Source organism: Chinchilla lanigera, unplaced genomic scaffold, assembly GCF_000276665.1.
Source record: "Chinchilla lanigera isolate Chin_1 unplaced genomic scaffold, ChiLan1.0 scaffold00078, whole genome shotgun sequence".
NCBI lineage: Eukaryota > Metazoa > Chordata > Mammalia > Rodentia > Chinchillidae > Chinchilla > Chinchilla lanigera.
Genome location: NW_004955479.1, coordinates 10,758,351 through 10,777,565, shown reverse-complemented (window position 1 = coordinate 10,777,565; position 19,215 = coordinate 10,758,351). Strand labels below are relative to the sequence as shown.

The following is a 19,215-nucleotide window of genomic DNA, read 5'->3' as shown; positions in this document are numbered from 1 at the left end:
AAGAAAGAAGAAAGAAGAAAGAAGAAAGAAGAAGAAGAAGAAGAAGAAGAAGAAGAAGAAGAAGAAGAAGAAGAAGAAGAAGAAGAAGAAGAAGATGTTAGATTGATATAATACAAATCTTTCTGGACTCTCACTCGTAGTTATGTTTTTGAAATTTGTCCATGCTGCCAAGGATAGGAGAAGTGGCCTGTTTATTCCCACTGCCAAATAGTATGCCTTTACATGAATATGTATCACAATTCATTTATCCAGTCTAAATTGTGCAGGGATATTTGGGTGCTTTAAAATTTATGGCTGGTAATATTAAACATCTTGTACATTCTTTTAGGGGCACAGAATTCTGTATGTCTGTTGACCATAAATCTAGAAATTTGGCTGGGGATGTAGCTCAGTGGTAGAGTGCTTGCAGAGCATGCACAAGGCCCTGTGTTCAATCCCCAGTACCATAACCACAACAACAAAATCTAGAAATTGAATTTCTGGGCCTTAATATGAATTTGTACCATTCTAAGTCAGGCAAAAATGTTTTCAAAATGGTTGTACCAATTTACATACTCACCCACAGCACATGAGAATTCTTGCTATTTCACATCCATGTGAATACTCAGTACTGTTGCAGACATTTCAGTGTCACCAGTAACATAGGTTTATGGACCTAGCTCATGGTTTCAGTAAGCACGGCTCTCATTTTTATGGAAGGTAAATACTTTTCATATTTACCAGCCATTTTGATTTTTCCTTTTGGTAAATACTTGCTAAAGACATTTAAAAATATTTCTACTGAATTTTTTTTTCTCTGCTTCATACAGATTCATTATATATCCTTGCAATAGAGATCTTCACTTTTCACCCTATGCATTTCCATACTGTTTGAATTTTTATTTTAACAAGATCTTGTATACTTTAAAACAAAAAAAAAGTAGCTGGATGTGGTGGCAGATGCCTGTAATCCCAGCACTCAGAAGGCTAATGCAGGAAGATTATTGTGAGTTCAAGACCAGCCTGGGCCACACAAGCGAGTTGAAAGCCGGTCTGAACTACATAGCAAGACCCTGTCTCAGAAAAAAAAAAAGGAAGAAAAGTATAAGAAGTTAAGCATTAAGTCCCAATTTGTTTAATTTCAAATACAGAGTAATTTTATACTTGGATGTATGCACAATATTTGTATTACTCCTCCATATTCTTAGAAATCACTTACAAATTTACAAGGCATTATGATCCTTTATTTAAATGCAACTCTAAGTTTACTGGTTTCTTTGCACACTACTGCTTATCTCTAATTCTTCCTTTTTTTTGGATTTTGTACTTTACTGGGAGTACCTCCTTCAACTAATTTTCCCAACATCGGTCTAAGTTGTACAAGTTTCAGTTTTTATTTTGACCCTCCCCCAAATGTTACTGAGACTGGGCAGAGAATTTAACTTCAAAATAATTTCCCCTCAGGAATCGGGAGGCTGAGGCAAGATTGCTGCGAGTTCAAGGCCAGTCTGGATTACACAGTGAGACCCTGTCTCAAAAATAAAAAAGTAATTTCCCCTGAGAACACTAAAGGCACTATCCTTTAACAACCCATGCTGTAGGAGAACCCAATACCAGTCTGATTCTCAGTCTTCAGTCTTTGTATGTACCTTGTTTTGTTTTTGTTTTTGTTTTTTTGAGACAGGGTCTCACTATGCAGTTCAGGGTGGTCATGAGCTCACTTTGTAGCCCAGGCTGGTCTCGAACTCAAAACGATCCTCCTGCCTCAGCCTCCTGAGCGTTGGGATTACAGGCGTGCGCCACCATGCCCGGCATTATAGCTTGTTTTCTACTTCTGGAATCATAAATAGCATGGTAACATGCTTTCTGTTGGTTTATTTTTATATTCTCCTGTTCCTTCTTACAGTTGTATCTTCTGTAATTCTTAGGAAATGAATACTAGATGATTTTGAACCATCCTCAAAGTGTGACTCTTCCTTATGTAGTACCTTCTATCTGCTCTTACTTTTTTCTCTTTTTAAGACAAGGTTTCTATGCAGTTCAGGCTGGCCTTGCACTCACTTTGTAGCCAAGGCTGGCTTCTCGAAGTGATCCTCCTGCCTCAGCCTCCCAAGTGCTAGAATTACGGGCATGTGCCACCACGCCCCGTTGTCTTACTTTATGGTTTTCATATTTCTTTAATTTCCTGAAAGTAACTGGACTGAAGCCCTTCTATTATTTAACTTCCAAGTGAATTTTTACTTCAGCAATAAGGTCTTCAATATAGAACTAACATATTAATGATTAGTTTTGTGTTTTGAGATGGAGGCTCTCTGTGTTGCCCAGGCCAGCCTTTAAGTCCTGGGATCAAGCAGTCCTCATACAACTTCTCAGCTCCCAAGTAGTAGGGACCACAACCACAGACCACCACACTGGCTTTTCCTTTTCATCTGTGGCAGCTGGTTTTTCATTTACAGATCCAGCATATTCTTGCCTCTGTGAAGATACCTGAGGTGATCAGAACTTCCTAAAGGTCCAGCCTTTTTCTTCTTCATTATCTTCATTACCGTAGGCAAAAATACTGGGGATAGAACCCAGGGCCTTCCATTGGGCTTTTTTTCTTTAAGTTTTAAGACAAGGTCTTGAGCCAGGCACGGTGGCACAGGCCTTTAATCTCAACACTCAGGCGACTGAGGCACAAAGCTCAACACAAGTTTGAGGCCAGTACGGGCTACACAGTGAGTTCAAGGCCATCCTGAACTCACAGGTATATAGTGAGACCCTGTCTCAAAACAATTAGCTAAGCCACTAATTTTCTTAGGAACAGAAGATAATGGGCAGCTTGTTTTATTTGTTCATCTTATTCACCTCTTCCCAATCTAGTTTTCCTGAAATGTCTGCTGAGTCTTGATCACCTATTCACACTAATAAAAGAAGTACTACATTGATTAGTACTCCTAAGAAATATGTGTTCCCTCAACGATTGTATTAATCTGTCCCCAAAACCTCTCAATGGGAAATACGCCTGTGAGACACTGCAGATTAAGTGGTACACTGGCAGGTTTCCCTTTAGAAGAAAAAAACCAGAACATAAGCCTGCCAAAATAAGGCCGGCTACATTCCAAAGGATGGTTCTCAAGGCACACCAACCTTGACGAGCCCCTTTCTTTCTCTTGTCCCCCCCCCCCGCCCCCACACCCTGGGTGAATCTACCGCGGCTCCATTATCTAGGTCTCTGCACACTACGCATGTTCTCCAGTTGCAGTCAGGGCTCACAACGCCTGCCCAGACCTGCACAGTACAAACTCCCGACCTTTCCTGAAGAAGCGTTCTCATGGCTTCATCCTGGGAACTAATGCCACCACCAGAGCTCTTTGTATGAAGTGGGGCAGAGAAGCAGTAGGAAAGGCAACTGTTTTGCAGACTGTCCTTTACTCATTTGCCCTGATAGCCCATCTTCCCCCAAACCTGCTCCCCCTTCCTATACTACACTAGAGTTTCAGGAAAGAGCCCTATTAAAAAATTCTCGATTTCCATCATGCAGCAGGACCACCTATTTTGGACTACATTTTATTTGGTGCTAGTTTCTCAATCAATATAATTCCAACTGCTTCTGAGTACCTTGAAATTCCTCAAAATTCCTGGTATTTTAACAATGCAAATAATGATAGCAGCTAACATTAGCTCAACATTTGCTAAATGTAAAAGACTCTCCTGAGTGCTCTGTACACATTGTCTCTCTGGATCTTCACAATAGCTCTATGGCAGTGATGATGAACCTTTCAGAGCACCCAAAGTACAACCCAAAACCCACTTATTTTTCACAAACACTGCAATTAAACCTGAATATTGAGGTTTTAGTTTAGAAAAAACAAATATTAACGTCTTTTGTATTAAAAGAAAAACAAATAACATGCCATATGTTATCTTTCATCATCCTAATTTTACAGACAAGGAAACTAAGGGAAAAAATAAAAAAGAATAAGCAACTTGCCCCAGGTCACATAATTGGAAAATGGCAGAGCTTGTATTCAGACACACGGAATCTAGCTTCAAAGCCTCCCCTTTCTGTTTCTAAAATTCAGTTATGGCTTATTTGTTGTCTTATATCTGTTTTATTATTTTTCAATGATATCTGAGAAGCAGAGAAAAATGGAAACACTTTTTATTGTATCAGAATTGTTTTCACTACACCACACTTTTAATTGATTGAAATGCCACTTGATTTTAGTATATGTGCTGCCAAAGCCAGTGCTGAAATGACACTTGAAAAGATGCAGGACCTATAAAGGAATCTACTGATAGAAAAAAGGCCCTATGAAACTGTCTTCAATCACCAACAGAGGTAATATAAAGGATTCCCAAAAAAAAAAAAAAGGATTCCCAAAATGACAGGCTTAGAAGTAGCTGTTTCAAAAGTATGGAGCTTACAGGCTGACAGGAGGCACAGAAAATAAAAAGCACCTGTAATTCTGTGCAGTAAGTGCTGGTACAGGTAGGTACATGGAGGTGTCATCAAAACACAGGGCACAGGCCTTCCAAAAGCATCCAAGGAAACAATTGTTAGAATGGATGTTAAAGAAGCAAAGAGGAAACAGGCCTGCCAAAGAAGTTCTCCAGAAACAACTTTTAGACTAAGCATTGAAAGATAAGCTATCAATGATTTGCAGAGATCAAACTGAATTTATCATCTATTTCCTACAACCTGCTCCCCTGCCCACCTACGCGACACCCAGGAAGAACACCATGGTCTATCAGAAAGCTAGGAGCCCCTTCTGACCCTTCCCTCCTTCTCTCCCGTCAGTTCTCCAGTCCCACGTGATTGAATGTCCTCATATTTCAGAGTGAGTCCCTACTCTCCATTCCTACTACAACTACCTTAACTGCAGGCTCCACCCTTTCTCACTTTGATAATTGCAATCATCTTACACACGTTCCTTCAATTAAATCTCTTCACTGGGCTGGGTGTGATGGCCCACGCCTGTAATCCCAGCCCTCTGGAGGCTGAGGCAGGAGGATCGTTGCAAGTTCAAGACCAGCCTGGGCTACAAAGTGAGCTCAAGGCCAGCCTGAACTGCATAGCAAGACCCTGTCTCAAAAAGACAAAAAAAAAAAAAAAAGAACTGTTACCCTGTGCCCAATTAAATCTCTTCACTGGCTAGAAAATCAAACACAGGTCCTGAAAACTCCCCTTGAGAGATGTGCACTTCATTTGGTCCTCATGAGCCTCCAGCCACCTCTGTCCCGCAGTGCTGAACTTTGTAGGTTCTCTGTAGGCACCACACCCAATTTCACCTACATGCCTTTACTCAAGCTGCTCGGTCCCCCTGGCTTGAGAGGCTCCAGCCCTCCCTTGATAACAGCCACTCGGCCTTGAGGCATGTCACTTTTGAAAAGTCATCCTGAGGGCCACTTCTCTTTCATCCTCATCCCTGCAAGCTGAGTCAGGAAGCTGTTCTGTGTGCTTCCATGCCACGTTACCTCATCGGGGCACTTACCATGAAGAATTAAGCGCACATTGTTCTGTAATTGTCTGTTTACCTGATTCTCTGTAATCTACATGATCAAGCTAGCACAGTACCTGATACATAGGAGGCAATCAAGAAATGCTGAAAGAATGAATGAACAAATGAACAAACAAAGAGAGTTAAACCCGAGAAAGTTGATGAGGTAGCTGAAGGAAGCCATGGAGAGGACAGAGGAATGCCAGGAAGTACCCTCTTTAGTGGGTATGGAGAAGCTAGTGAAGCAAACAGAATGAGCAACCAAAGAGGTAGAGGAAAACACCTAGGATCATACAGTAATGCAACCCAAAAGAAGAGAAAAATTTAAGAAGGTGCAGGTAGTCAACAGCATCTCACACTACAAACAGGTCAAGGAAGGTGAGCCCTAAAGACAAGACCACTGATTTAAAGGATGCCCTCAGAGCCAGGAGTGGTGGCACACGCCTGTAATCCCAGCACTCGGGAGGCTGAGACAGGAGGATTGTTGTGAGTTCAAGACCAGCCTGGGCTACAAAGTGAGCTCAAGGCCAGTCTAAACTCCATATCGAGATCCTGTCTCAAAAAGACAAAAAAAAAAAAAAAAAAAAAGGATGCCCTCAGGACTTGGTTTTGACACTGCTAATCCTGAATGTATTCCCCCTTCCTCTCTGCAGAACTAAGAACAGCTTTCTCAGCCACTGTTTGAATTTAAGGCTTACAAATAACCAGGGGTATGAAACTTAGCAGTGCAATCTCTTTTTTTCCATGATTAAAACATTGGAAAGCAGAGAATATACAAAAGAAAATAAAATCCCATCATCTACATATAATCAGTTATTTCACTGTTTCTTTTGTTCTTACATTTATATTTTAATGTTACGATGCTGAATTCTATATCCTTATTAAACTATTCCCTTATTATGCTTATATATGGTAAGCAGAACTATAATTTTTTTTTTTTTTAGTCTTTTTTGATCTTTTTGAGACAGGGTCTTGCTATGCAGTTCAGGCTGGCCTTGAGCTCACTTTGTAGCCCAGGCTGGTCTCAAACTCACAATGATCCTCCTGCCTCAGCCTCCCAAGTGCTGGGATTACAGGTATGCGCCACCACACCCAGCTCAGAATTATAGTTAAAATAATTAAATAACATTAATAATATAATAAATTATAAAGCTTAATTTATGCTTCATGTAGCCCAAGTTTGATTTCTCTTTGTGAATCAATAAATTAGCATTGTAATTTATAAACCGAAGAAAAATATTATAAAATTAGATATGGCTGCCTGGGTACATGTGCACAATGTGCTTTCTGTCACATACTATAAAATTACCCACCCCCCCTTTTTTTTGGTACCAGGAATCAAACTCAGGACCTTGCACCTGCCAGGCAGGCACCATGCCACTAAGCTGTATCCCCAGCCCACCCCTTAATTTTTATCAATAACATTGTTTATGCTAAAAGATGGCAAACAACTCTAAGTATCTTATCTTGATTAATTTAGGCCTGGTTTTGTTCTTTTCATGCTCTGAAGCTTGGCTACTAAAAACAGGTTAGCCAGGAATGGTGGTGCACGCCTGTAATCCCAGCACTCAGGAGGCTGAGGCAGGGGATCATTGTGAGTTCAAGACCAACCTGGGCTAAAAAGTGAGCTCAAGACCTGCCTGAACTGCATAGTGAGACCCTGTCTCAAAGACACAAATAAATAAATAAGTAAATACAGCGGCTGCAGAACTTTTTCCTAGTTTTTGCTTTTATTTCTTCAGTTAAAATTCAACAGGCTATAAGTAATTTAATAAAATCCAAGTTACAACATTAAACATGCTGTTTAACAGCTTGGTATATCTAGAAAAATAGTGTGAACCAGAGTTTTCAATACTCTTCTGAGATTTTTTTTTTCCAACGTGGAGTACATTTTGGTAGAAAAATAAAAAGTAGGAAGAATGTGACATTTCTAAAAGTAAGAACTGCCAGGTCAAAGGGTATAAACAGTTTAAGGATTTGATATATTTGCCAAATTGGTTCTAGAAAGGGTACACAAAATTCACACTTTCTTCAATAGTTAAGCTTTATTTTTCAATACCCTTGCCATCACTGAGTATTATTTTTAGTCTTTGTAATAGGTGAAAATATCTTAGTGTTCTGATTGTTGTGTTTATAACAACAGTGAAGATAAATATTTGCTTATATTTACTGGCATTTCTTCTCTGTGAATTGATTATTTGTACCTTTTACTTATTTTTCCTAGCAGCCGTTTGCTTTAAGCCTATTGATTTCTAAGAGCTCTTTGTAAGCTCATGGTATTAACCATCTGTACAAGTATTTCCTTCTTTTTATTTATGGTATTTGACATAAGAAATTTTTAAATTTTATATATTATATAATTTAATCTTCTCTTTTTATAAATAATACCTAAGAATTTTTCCTCATTCATATTTTATAAATTATTCACTCAAAGTCCTTTCTAATGTGGTTACAGTGGAATACCACTGAAATCAGTGAGAATTTATTTCTACCAACTAATATACATTAAGAGATTCTAACTTAGCAAAACTTAAAATTACAATTCCAATAATGATCAATATGATACTAAGTTCTACACTTTTCTTAAACCAATTTTAGCTATTAAGACAAGAAATTTGTTTAGAAATTCATTTAAAATTCCCTTTAACCCGTACGAAGCACAGATCTCTTGCTAGTTATCACCCACCTCTCAAAAACCTGTTAGGGATCCTTATGATGGGACAGGACTGAATGAAGCGCCTCCTAACTGGGTCCCATCGTATTCTCTTCTTACCTGTTACCACAATTATCAGCAATAAGTCAGACACATATAGCACATGGCAAATAATACATAGTTATTGTAGTTATAAAGACAGAAAAACAGGAAACAAAACAATACTTGAATACAGAAAGGAAATAATGTAGCATTTAACTCTTTTGGAGGTTAAACTTAAATTAAGATACAAGCAGTGATGAAGGTATTCAACTCTTATCCCCAAAGAATACAATTATGTGCATCTTTTTTTCATGGTTATGGTTCAAAGTCTGCGTACTCCATCATCACAATGCCAATGCGTGGCAAACATTCACCAGGAGCTTTACAAACACAAGAAACAATGATGTCTCCACATCAGTGAATGTCAAGAAAGGAGCTCTACCCAAAACTGACTGAGTAGAACATAGGCGCCTGTTCTCTTCAAGGCGTGGTATACTTCTTTTATTAGTTATAAAGCAATGGGCACCAGTCTTTAAACATGAAATAAGCTGATCTTATTATAAATAAAATTATATGACAGTAACCAAATGAAGCAAATATTTACTTACTATCTTGGCACTTCCATGGGGTGGAGAGGGGAGTTCATCTGCCTTCCCAGGAAGCAAATTAACTCTACATTAACCCAAATTAAAACTTGTTTTCTTATAAAACAGAAGAAAAGTGCAATATATTTATGGAACTACTAAATGGAGTGATTTTTCTCTTCCAAAGTATTGATAGCTCCCAAAGATAGCTCTTATTGACAATAAAAACATGTTTGTATAGCATTAAAAGTTTACTAAGAGCTTCCACATATATTACCTCATATAATTCTAAGAACAATCCTGTATTGATTCAAGTCATTTTATTAAGCACCTGCTATGCCTGAGGTCCTACGCTAGGACCTAGGGTTTAAAAAGTAGTATATGACTCTTAGGAGTTCATCCTCTGAGGAAGGCAGATGTAACTGCTATAACAAGGACTATAAAACCACCCTGAGGAAGATATTATCATCATTTTATAAGTAAGGAACTAAAGTAAAACTGAGTGACTGAGGGGCTGGGGATACAGCTCAGCAGCACAGCACCTGCCAGGCAAGTGCGAGATCCTAAGATTGATTTCCAGCACCAAAAAAAAGAAAAAAACTTTAAATGACTGAATATCAGAGGATTCAAGCCTAGGCCTTCCAAGTCTAAAACACCATGACTTAAATTCCCTACAAAGAGAATAGTTTTTAATGGTGGTCTTTGGAAATTCATTTAGATGTTAAGCAATAAGGTCTAGGTTGCTTACTATAAAATTTGTACACAGAGATACACAAATTCTGTGTAATGAAATGACATACCTATACATGTGCAGTTAATACTGTGGGAAAGACAGACTTGTAAGAAAGAGAATTATTAATTTTGCAAAGGGTTTACGTTTTAATCCTCTAAATCCTTTAAATCAGTGGATCCTAAATGTGAGTCCACAGCCCACTGCCGGGCTAACGTGAAGAGTCTCAGAACAACACAAAATAAGAAACATGTGAGTAGTGAGTTTTTCAAAAATCTAAACTTTTCTCTTCAAAGGGCCTTTCTTCACAGATTATAAACTTTTTATTGTTAAATATTCATTTTATGATATGATGATGATAGAAAATGGTAATTGTTTTAAACATTCTCAGAAAAAGAGAAAATTTGCAAACTTATGTCTATGTACAAATTTTTTTCTTTTTTGAGGTCAGGTTTATGACATCCAAGAATCTGGAGAACCACTGCTTTGAACCAGTATGACATGTGTTGATGTCTACTGAGTCCAGCACAGGAAGCCATACTGTCAAACGGGGACATAAGGTGTATGACAACTTCCCGCACCCTCAAGAAGCTTACACTCTAATTAGAGAGACAAGACAGACACATAAAACAATTAGATAGCAATATTAGAATATAACAAGTGATTAGCTTAAAACTTGACATTTTGATGTATCAAAAGTGTTAAAATGTACATACCCTTTGACCCAGCTATTCCACTTCTAGGAATCTATTCCTAAAGAAACAATCATAGTGCATGGAAAAATGTACCGAGAAAGATATTAACTATGATATCATTTATAATGGTAAAAATTTAGAAACACTTGCAATATCCAATGATAGTTAAGTATGTTAAATAAACATACTTAAATATATTCATGTTCTACATACGACTTAAAAAGTGTATCAAGACTGTTAACATGACAAAACACTCACATATATTGCAAATGAAGAAGTTATAAAATGGTATCAGAGTATATCAATTTAGTAAACAAAAAGTATATATTCATGCAGAATACAGGAAAGATATACACCAAATTTTAATTGTGGTCATCTCTGGGTGTTTTTTGTCTTTTCCTCTGTTATGATCTTTATTAATTCCAAGCTTTCTCACTGAGTAGACATTAATTCGGACTATAAGAAAAATAATACCCTATTTCTTTGTTTAAAGTATGATTTTTAAAAATTACTGCAAAAGACATGCCAAAGTGTTAACAGTAGTTACAACTTGGGTAGTGCTCATTAGCCCTTCAATGCTGTTTAGTAACCCACGTGAAGTCTAAAACGTCTTTGCAGTAACACTGAAGGAGTAACGCTGAAAACTACGGAACCACAGCTGTAATCAAAGATCCTTTTGTGGGCTGGGGGTTTGATCTCCAACATATGGGAAAAAAAAAAAGATCTTTTTTTAAAATGTCTTTTCAGAGCTTCCATCAAACATCTTTGGCATGTATCTCTCTCAGCAACCAGCAGGACTCTGTCACGGCACAGGTCAACACTGACTCCCTGGAGGTTATTCGGGTAGAGCAGGCACTGACTTCAGAACCCAAGTGTTCTTTCATCCAAAGAGCAGGAAAAAGTGAAGCAAGCAACACAGCAGTGCAGCACTAACACATGCATATTCATTTACTTTTTAAACAAACACGCCTCTTCAGTCATATAAGTACATTCCTGATCTGAACTTTTGTTTATTAAAGTTTTCAGGCTTATACATTCAAACTGCTAATCTTCATTACTGATTGCTTAAAAAGCTATCTTAAAAATGAAAAACATAATTTCTTCAATGATTTCATCAAATATTTGCTAATTTAAAAAAAAAATTTTAAGCTGGGTATGGTGGTGCAGACTTGTAATCCCAGCACTCAGGAGGCTGAGGCAGGAGGATCACTTCAAGTTCGAGGCTACAAAGTGAGTTCAAGGCCAGCCTGAACTGCATCATGAAACCCTGTCTCAAAAAACAAAAAAATTTTTTTTCTTCTTTTTACTAATCTTATTTCACTATAAACATAACATACATAGCCACGGGCTGAATGGAGATGGTAGCTGAGCACACTACAAGCAAACTCACCTATCCCCCAGTCTTGGAAGCCATGTTACAAAAAAAGTCCATAATCAGAAGAAAGAAATGCTCTTAGCAGACTAGAACTATGAGGAATCACTAAAAGACGAAAAGCTGGTAAAGTCAGATGAAAGTAGAAAATCACAGTCCTCTATAACGAGAGTAGAGGTCTAGGCCAAAAAAGGCAGGGGAGAAGGCTTCAAGGTAAAGTAAGCGTAGACTTGGAAGACAGTAAGAAGAACTAAAACAAAATTTACAGAACACCTGAGTGGGGCTAGCATAGAAATCACACAAGGGTGATTCTCCAGGTAGGGGCAATGAATATGGATACTTGAATCAGAGAGACAAAACAGATCCCTGTGTGGATGTTAACATTCAGGCCAAATGAATGACAACCACACTAAAGAGGACTGGCAGCTGGTACAGCTCGTCACAGGTCCACTATCCTGTCTTATCCCCACCCACAATCAGTAAGGACCCACTACAATAAACAGGTGCAGCATTCACAGAACAGCTAAGAAGGACTCTCAAATAAGGATGAGTAAATATAAAACCAAGTCAAACATGAAATATGAATGTTAAGGTACCAGAGAAAACTAAGCATTCTCTATCAAAATTCCAAATGCTATTTTTTTCTTTGCAGCAATGAACAAACTATCCTAAACTTCATATGGAAATACAAGGAACTCAGAATTCTACAACGATGTTTAAAAAAAAAAAAAAGTAAACAGGAAGACACATTTCCTGATTTCAAAACTTACTACAAAGATAGATACAATATTCAAATACTGGGGCACTGGCATAAGGACGGACATGGAGCTCAATGGAATAGAACTGAGGGTTTAGAAGTAAACCCAAATGTCTGTGATCCATTAGTGCTCCACAAGGGTGACAAGACTACTCCGTGAGAAAGGAGTCATCTTTTCAACAAGTGGTCCTGGGACAACAGGACATACTTTTAAACAGAAAACTCTATACCTACTCAAATTCTTAAGAATTCATGTATGAGAGTGAAAAAATACATTTTTTTGTTTTTGTTTTTGTTTGTTTTTTTCTGGTACCAGGAATCGAACTCATGACCCTGTGCTTGCTAGGCAGGCGCTGTGCCACTGAGCTAAATCCCCAGCCCCAAAAATACATTTTTGTATGTGCAAAGACACTATAAGTTTGCTTCCCTCAGATTTCTGAAGAAAGAATTACTCAAAGATATGTATCTGGAATAAAAAATAATCCAAGAATAACAAAGCACAAGAAAAGAGTATGCAGAAAGAACCTGTAGGGTTAAATAAGCACTGTCAGGTGGAGGTGAGACTGAAACACAAATTCTTATACTCAAAAGGACAATCTCAGATGGTATCAGCAGAATGAACTGTAGTGTGGGAAGGAAGCTGGGAGAAAGGAAAGCAGAAGAATGTTAAAGCCTTTGTGCTGTTCAGAATATAAAGTAGACAGAAAGTGAAAACAGAGTGACAGAAAAATATAACTTTATATATTAGGTAAAAAAAAGTTAAAGTACTAGATGGTTGCAGTGGTAAACTTCTCCAAATATTTAATGAAGATTTATTACCTGCTCTACACAAATACTTTCAGAGAATGAAGAAATTCATTTATGAGACTGGTATCAAAACCAAATAAGAACACTAAAAATAATTATCAGTCAACATCCCTTAGAAACATAGGCATGAAAATCCTAAGCAAACAATAAATCAAAGTTACATAAAATTCATAATACGTCATAAGTAAAACATATTCCAAAGCGGATTTGACATTCAAAAATTAATTAGTATAATCCACTGCATTAACAGAATAAGTAGAAAAATCTTAACAAAGATAGACAAAGCATTTGATAAAATTCAATACAAAGTAAACTTAGAAAAAAATTTCTTCAATCTGATAAAAGACAACTTCAATAAACCTACAGCTGACAACACTTAAAGGAAAATACTAATTATTTTTCACTGAATCTCAGAAAGCAGCCCAGGGCACAGGGATGTAGCTCGTGGTACCACCCTCGCCCAGCACACCCTGCTGGAGCTACGGTCAGACAACCGTGTTCACTATCTTCACTTCTCCCTGCAGGGTCAGGGGAAGCTCGCACAAGGGTGCTAAGGCAAGAAAAGGAAAATAAAAGGGCTAAGGATTGGAAAGGAAGAAGTAAAACTATTTGCAGATGACATGACTGCCTTAAGGGGAAAATCTGAAACAATCTACAATTAGAACTAAGAATTGAATTTAGAAGATTATTGGATACAAATACACAAAAAATCTATAATTATAAAATGAAAACTTTAATTGAAAGTACTACTTAAGACAACATCAAAAGTCACCAGTTAAAAAGGGTTATATAATTTCTAGGAACAAATGTAACAAATAACATTCAATATTTTTAAACACTGAGTATTATAAAAACTCATTCAGAGAAATTGAAGACCCAAATACATGGTGCCTCAAACTTACTTTTGCCTTGTAAGATCCAGTCTGTAACTAGCTGACTTTGCAACCATCCTTCCTCATCATTGAACACTGATATCCTTATAGCAATTGCTATGTTCACAGATGAGCCTACCTCAATATACTTTTGCTTTACGAATACATACCAAGTAACTACTATGTGCAAAGCATAACAGTGCCTTTGGAAATACAACATGAAATTGGCTCTGATTTGCAGATGGTACTGATGCTAATATATTAACAGTTACTGATGTTATTTGGGGCCAATTACTAAATCAACTGATATAAGACACCAAAAGCCTCATTTTACAGGAACCTGATGGCATACACAGTGTAAGAAGTCAGTCAGTTCTGAGTTTCTTCAAAACTAGGAAGACTAGTTATATTTTTCCAAAATACCCTGGGTTTTGGGTTTTATCAAAACACATCATGCACCATATATCCATCAGAATACATAAGATTAAAAGACGAAATATTGCCAAACAGGCATAGAAACTAGATCACTTGCTTCAAAACATTGCTTATAGAAATATAAGATAGTATAGCTACTCTGAAAAAAGGAAACTGTAGCAGTTTCCTACAAACCTAAACATGTACTTACCATACAACTCAGCAATTACATTCTTGGGCATTTATCCCAAAGAAATGAAAATTTATGTTGTTCACACAAAAAACCTCTGCACAAATGTTTGTAACAGTTCTATTCACAACAGCTAAAACATGAAAACAATCTAATGTCCTGCAGTGAATAAGTGGTTAAGTAAACTGTGGTACATCTATGAACTACTGATATATGTGACAACTGGATGGTTCTTAAGGGGTTTATGCTGAATATAAAAACAGTGTGAAAAGGTTACATATTGTGTGGTTTTATTTACATAACCTGCTGGAAATGGACAAAACTAAGGAAATGGTGAACAGATTAGTTGTCACCATTGGTCTGCTAGAAGTAGCTGTGGTTATAAGAGTAACGTCGGGGAGCCTTCTGAGGAAACTGCTCTGTGTTTTGACAGTGGTGCTTACACAAATCTACACATGATAAAATTATATAGAACTCAATACATACATACAAGTGGGTCTATATAAAACTGATGAAATCTAAGTAAGGTCAGTAGATTGTATCAATGTCGATTTATTTGCTATGTCATTGTACAACTGGGAACTGGGTAAAAGATATATGGATCACATTATTATTATTTTTAAAACCTTATGTAGATAGGCATGGTGGCACATGTCTGCAATCCCAGCACCTACGAGTTTGAGGCAGGAAGATCACTGTGAGTTCAAGTACAGCCTGAGGTAAATAGTGAGTTCAAAGCCACCCTAAATTACATATCAAGAAACCAAAAAATAAAAAAATAAAAAAAAATAAAGAAACCAAAAAATAATCAAACAAACAAAAACTTCATGTGAACCTAAATAATCTCAAAAGCATTAAAGTTAAATAAAAATCAAAATGAAATTTTAAAGTATGATACTGATATAGGATAGATTAAATTTCTAAATAATATATCAAAAATGAATATTTTATAATTAAAACTACTGATAGAGAATATGACCTAAGAATTCTCATTTAGGTGGCTATTCCACCTGGTACGGTCCTGCTTATACAATTCAGCATCTATAAAGAATTTCAACAGCCACACATGATGGTATACTTGTGTAATCCCAGCACTCTGGGAGGCTAAGGCAAGAGGATTCCAAGCTCAAGCCCAGCTGAACAACTTAGTGACTTACCAAGACCCTGCTTCAGAATAAAATAAAGGGGGGTGTAGCTCAGTGCAAAAGCCCTAGGTTCAATCCCCAATACCACCACCAAAAAAGAAAAGAATCTCAGAAGAGCAGAAAATTAATACTGTATTTACAAGCAATCCACACAGGTGTACAAATTACTTGCTATACAAGAGCTCTAGGCCAATTAACTAAGGGGGGCTTAATCTAGCCTTTGCTCTGCTCTCAGTATAACCCATGGGACAATGTCTACCCAGAAAAGGCATCTCTCTAGCACTTCCCAATGGCAAACTTTGAGCTAGCACTGACTCACTTGTTCAATAAATGACTATCTTAAATTTAAGAGAATCAGTATTGATTATCTGCATCTCACATATATATATATACTCATTTTAAAATTTCTGTCTTTTGCCTTTCAAAACAAGAAAATCTGAGCCCGTATCTCAGGTCTGTTGTGCTTCTTTTGTGTACAGTATTCCTTAGGAAGCTCTAGTTCCATCTCAAATCTTTTTGAAACAGTGTTATACAAATAAATACAAGATAAATACAAATATAAATTACAATGTAATTTTGTAGTGTTTTGTTTGATTAGTAATAGCATTATAGATATATAAGCAACTAAATACATGAATAGTACTGTTAAGAGAACTCTTTTTTTTTTTTTTTTTTTTTTTTTTCTCCAGTACCGGGAATCGAACTCACGACCTTGCGCTTGCCAGGCAGGCGCTTTGCCGCTGAGCTAAATCCCCAGCCCCAAGAGAACTCATTTAATCTTCCACATGATACTTCAAGATAGCTATTACTACAATGATTTCCAATTTATGGATGAGGCAACTAAGGCACAGTGAGATTAAGTAATTTGCACAGGGTCACCTAGGTAGCAAGTGAAAATCTGGAATTCAACTCATGTATTTTGAATCTAAATCAAAAGAAATGTCCAATGGAGGCATTTAATAATAAATACTTAAGTGAATAAATGAAGAATACCAAGGCAGTGATTCTCAATAAAGACCCAGTCTCCCAATCTCACAATCTCCCAAAGAAGTTACGGTCTGTTCCAAGATTCTGGTCTTCTCTCCATTCTCCTGTGTTCTATGCTATCATACCACCTCAGTGAACCATTCCAACTGAGAATGATGGTAGTATTTCCCATCAGGTGGGTTTCAGAAGTTAAAAAGAATGGTTTAAGAACAACTGGCAACCTGAACATGCACTCTGATGCCTTTCTGACTCTTCCAGCCAGGGTGTGAACAGCTGTTGACTTCGCACTCTCTCCTATGACACTACCCTAGGACACGGGAAATGTACCTGTAGGGAGTTACTGAGGCAGACCAACTCTTTGCCCCTACACCCTCCAGATATTTATTCTAAATATTTTATTTTCATATGTGTGTTTATAAACCACCTCACATATGTCTGACACCAAGAGACAGATAAATGGATAAATGAATGGAAATTCTTGGTTCTTGTTATCTCTGTTGCTTGACATTTCTGTTGCTCATGAAGTCTTGTGGTTGTGGCTTATTTACACTGCTTTCTCCTGCCTTGCTGCAATTTTTTCTTCATTTCTTTCTCTTATCTCCTCCAACACTACTCTCAATTTTTGTAGAAAAAGGTAGGCCTAGCATAGAACTTCTTTCCTTCTATATATACGAAGCAATCATAGCGTACTGAGAGACATTTTCAAATCTTATGCTCTTCTCTGTCATTTTGATCTATAATATTTGTTATTCAAATATCCTTTTATGGAAAAAAAATGAGATCATTAGTTGAGTTTTTGTTAGTGGGGGAGAAAAGGGGCACAGGCAGATCTGATATTGAAACCACTTATCTTTATAAATGACTGAATTCCTGAACAGACTCTCATTTTTTAAAAATAGGCTAGGAATTTTTACATATTTACCTATATTAGTCAAAAGTATCATAATTCATAAACCTGTGTTAGATTACAATATTAAGTCTGAATCTAATAAACATAACATTCCCAGAATACTCTGATTTAAAATAGCATCACCACATTCTTAATATTTATGAATGGCTGCCAAGGCTTTGAAATAAACTTTGAAATAAAAACTCTACCCTTTTGGCCCAGTTTAATCTTTTATGGGAAGAATTAACTATAAATACTCTGTCAACTATATGTATAGCATATGGTCTCTAAAGCTCTAAAAATTCTACAGTTCCCAAAAGGAATCACACGTACTTCACATCTTACAATTACCTACATTATAGTGGTTCCCAAGACACAACACTAGTTGGCTTGTTGTGAGCTTATTTTAAAAAATAATTAAGCCGAGTGTGGTGGCATATGCCTGTAATCCCAGCACTCATGAAGTTGAAGCAAGAGTATCCCTGCAAGTTTGAAGTTAGCCTGGGCCACATACACAGTGATTTCAAGGTCACTGTGAACTTCATAGCAAGACTGTCTCAAAAAACTAAAATAAATTTTTTAAATCTGGCATTTTAAAAACCGTTTTAAAAGGCTAATATTTATTTAGAGGGGATTTACAATTTTATTTCAAAAGCTTGGATAGCTTCAGTATCCGGGTCATGGCAAAATCAGGACATGTGTAAGATACCTTACAACATATTAGATTCCCAGTGGTACCAAAAAGTACAGTAAAATTAACACTTCCATTACAGGAAATGTATAAAAGGCATAATATTTTAAAATGCTATTGTGAATAACTGGTAAGAATTCTATTATGGAAAAAGTAGAAAGCCAGTAAGAATATCTTGAATGTAAAGCTAAAAAATATCAGCTATGAATACTACCGAAGTAAATAGGATTACTAGTAAGACATCTGAATGAAGTATTACATTCAGAAATGCGTACTTTTTGTTCTACAAACAAATCTTGATTTTTTTTTTACTTTTTATTAGTATACATTTGCAGTACATAATGTTTACATTGTGAGGAGATGGTACACGTACATAGCACATCTGAATTCCTTTTAAATCCACTTCCCTTCCCTTTCCTCTCCCTTCCATCTCTTAATTCCCTTCCTATTTGAGAAAGATCTATCTCCCTACTTCCTATTAACTATCTTTTATTATGCTCTTCAGAAACATCTATTCTTCAGCTCAGCATAGTAATATGTGCCTATAGGATCACTTCAAGTTCGAGGCTAGCCTGTGCTACATAGTGAGTTCAAGGACAGCCTGAACTACATAGTGAGACCCTGTCTCAAAAAAATTTTTTATTTCAAAGCAAGAATGAATACTTCCCTTTATTCTTTTATGAGATGGAATCTTGCTAAAGTTCCCTAGGCTGTACTTGAAGTTGTGATCCTCCTGCCTCAGCCTCCCAAGTGCTGGGATTATAGGTGTATGCCACCACACCTGGTTGAAACAAGAATTTTAAAAAACAGAGTTTCACAAAAATATCTGCAATGAAGTATTTTTTTTTATAAAATCACAGGCACATTTCAGACTTAAAATCATAATTAAGTCCAAGACTGGCTAGGGGTTTAGCTCAGCAGCACA

General features: G+C 36.9%; 1 protein-coding gene across 3 annotated transcripts in view; it reads right to left on the bottom strand.

Annotated features, from left to right (window-relative positions):
• Klhdc10 (kelch domain containing 10) overlaps window positions 1–19,215 on the bottom strand; it is an 82,472-nt gene that overhangs the window by 48,564 nt on the left and 14,693 nt on the right. For all 3 annotated transcript variants that reach the window (XM_013503269.1, XM_005402420.2, XM_005402421.2), the window contains exon 2: window positions 8,149–8,235. In XM_013503269.1, the coding sequence (XP_013358723.1) occupies window positions 8,149–8,235 (87 nt within the window). The remainder of the gene's footprint in view (window positions 1–8,148; window positions 8,236–19,215) is intronic.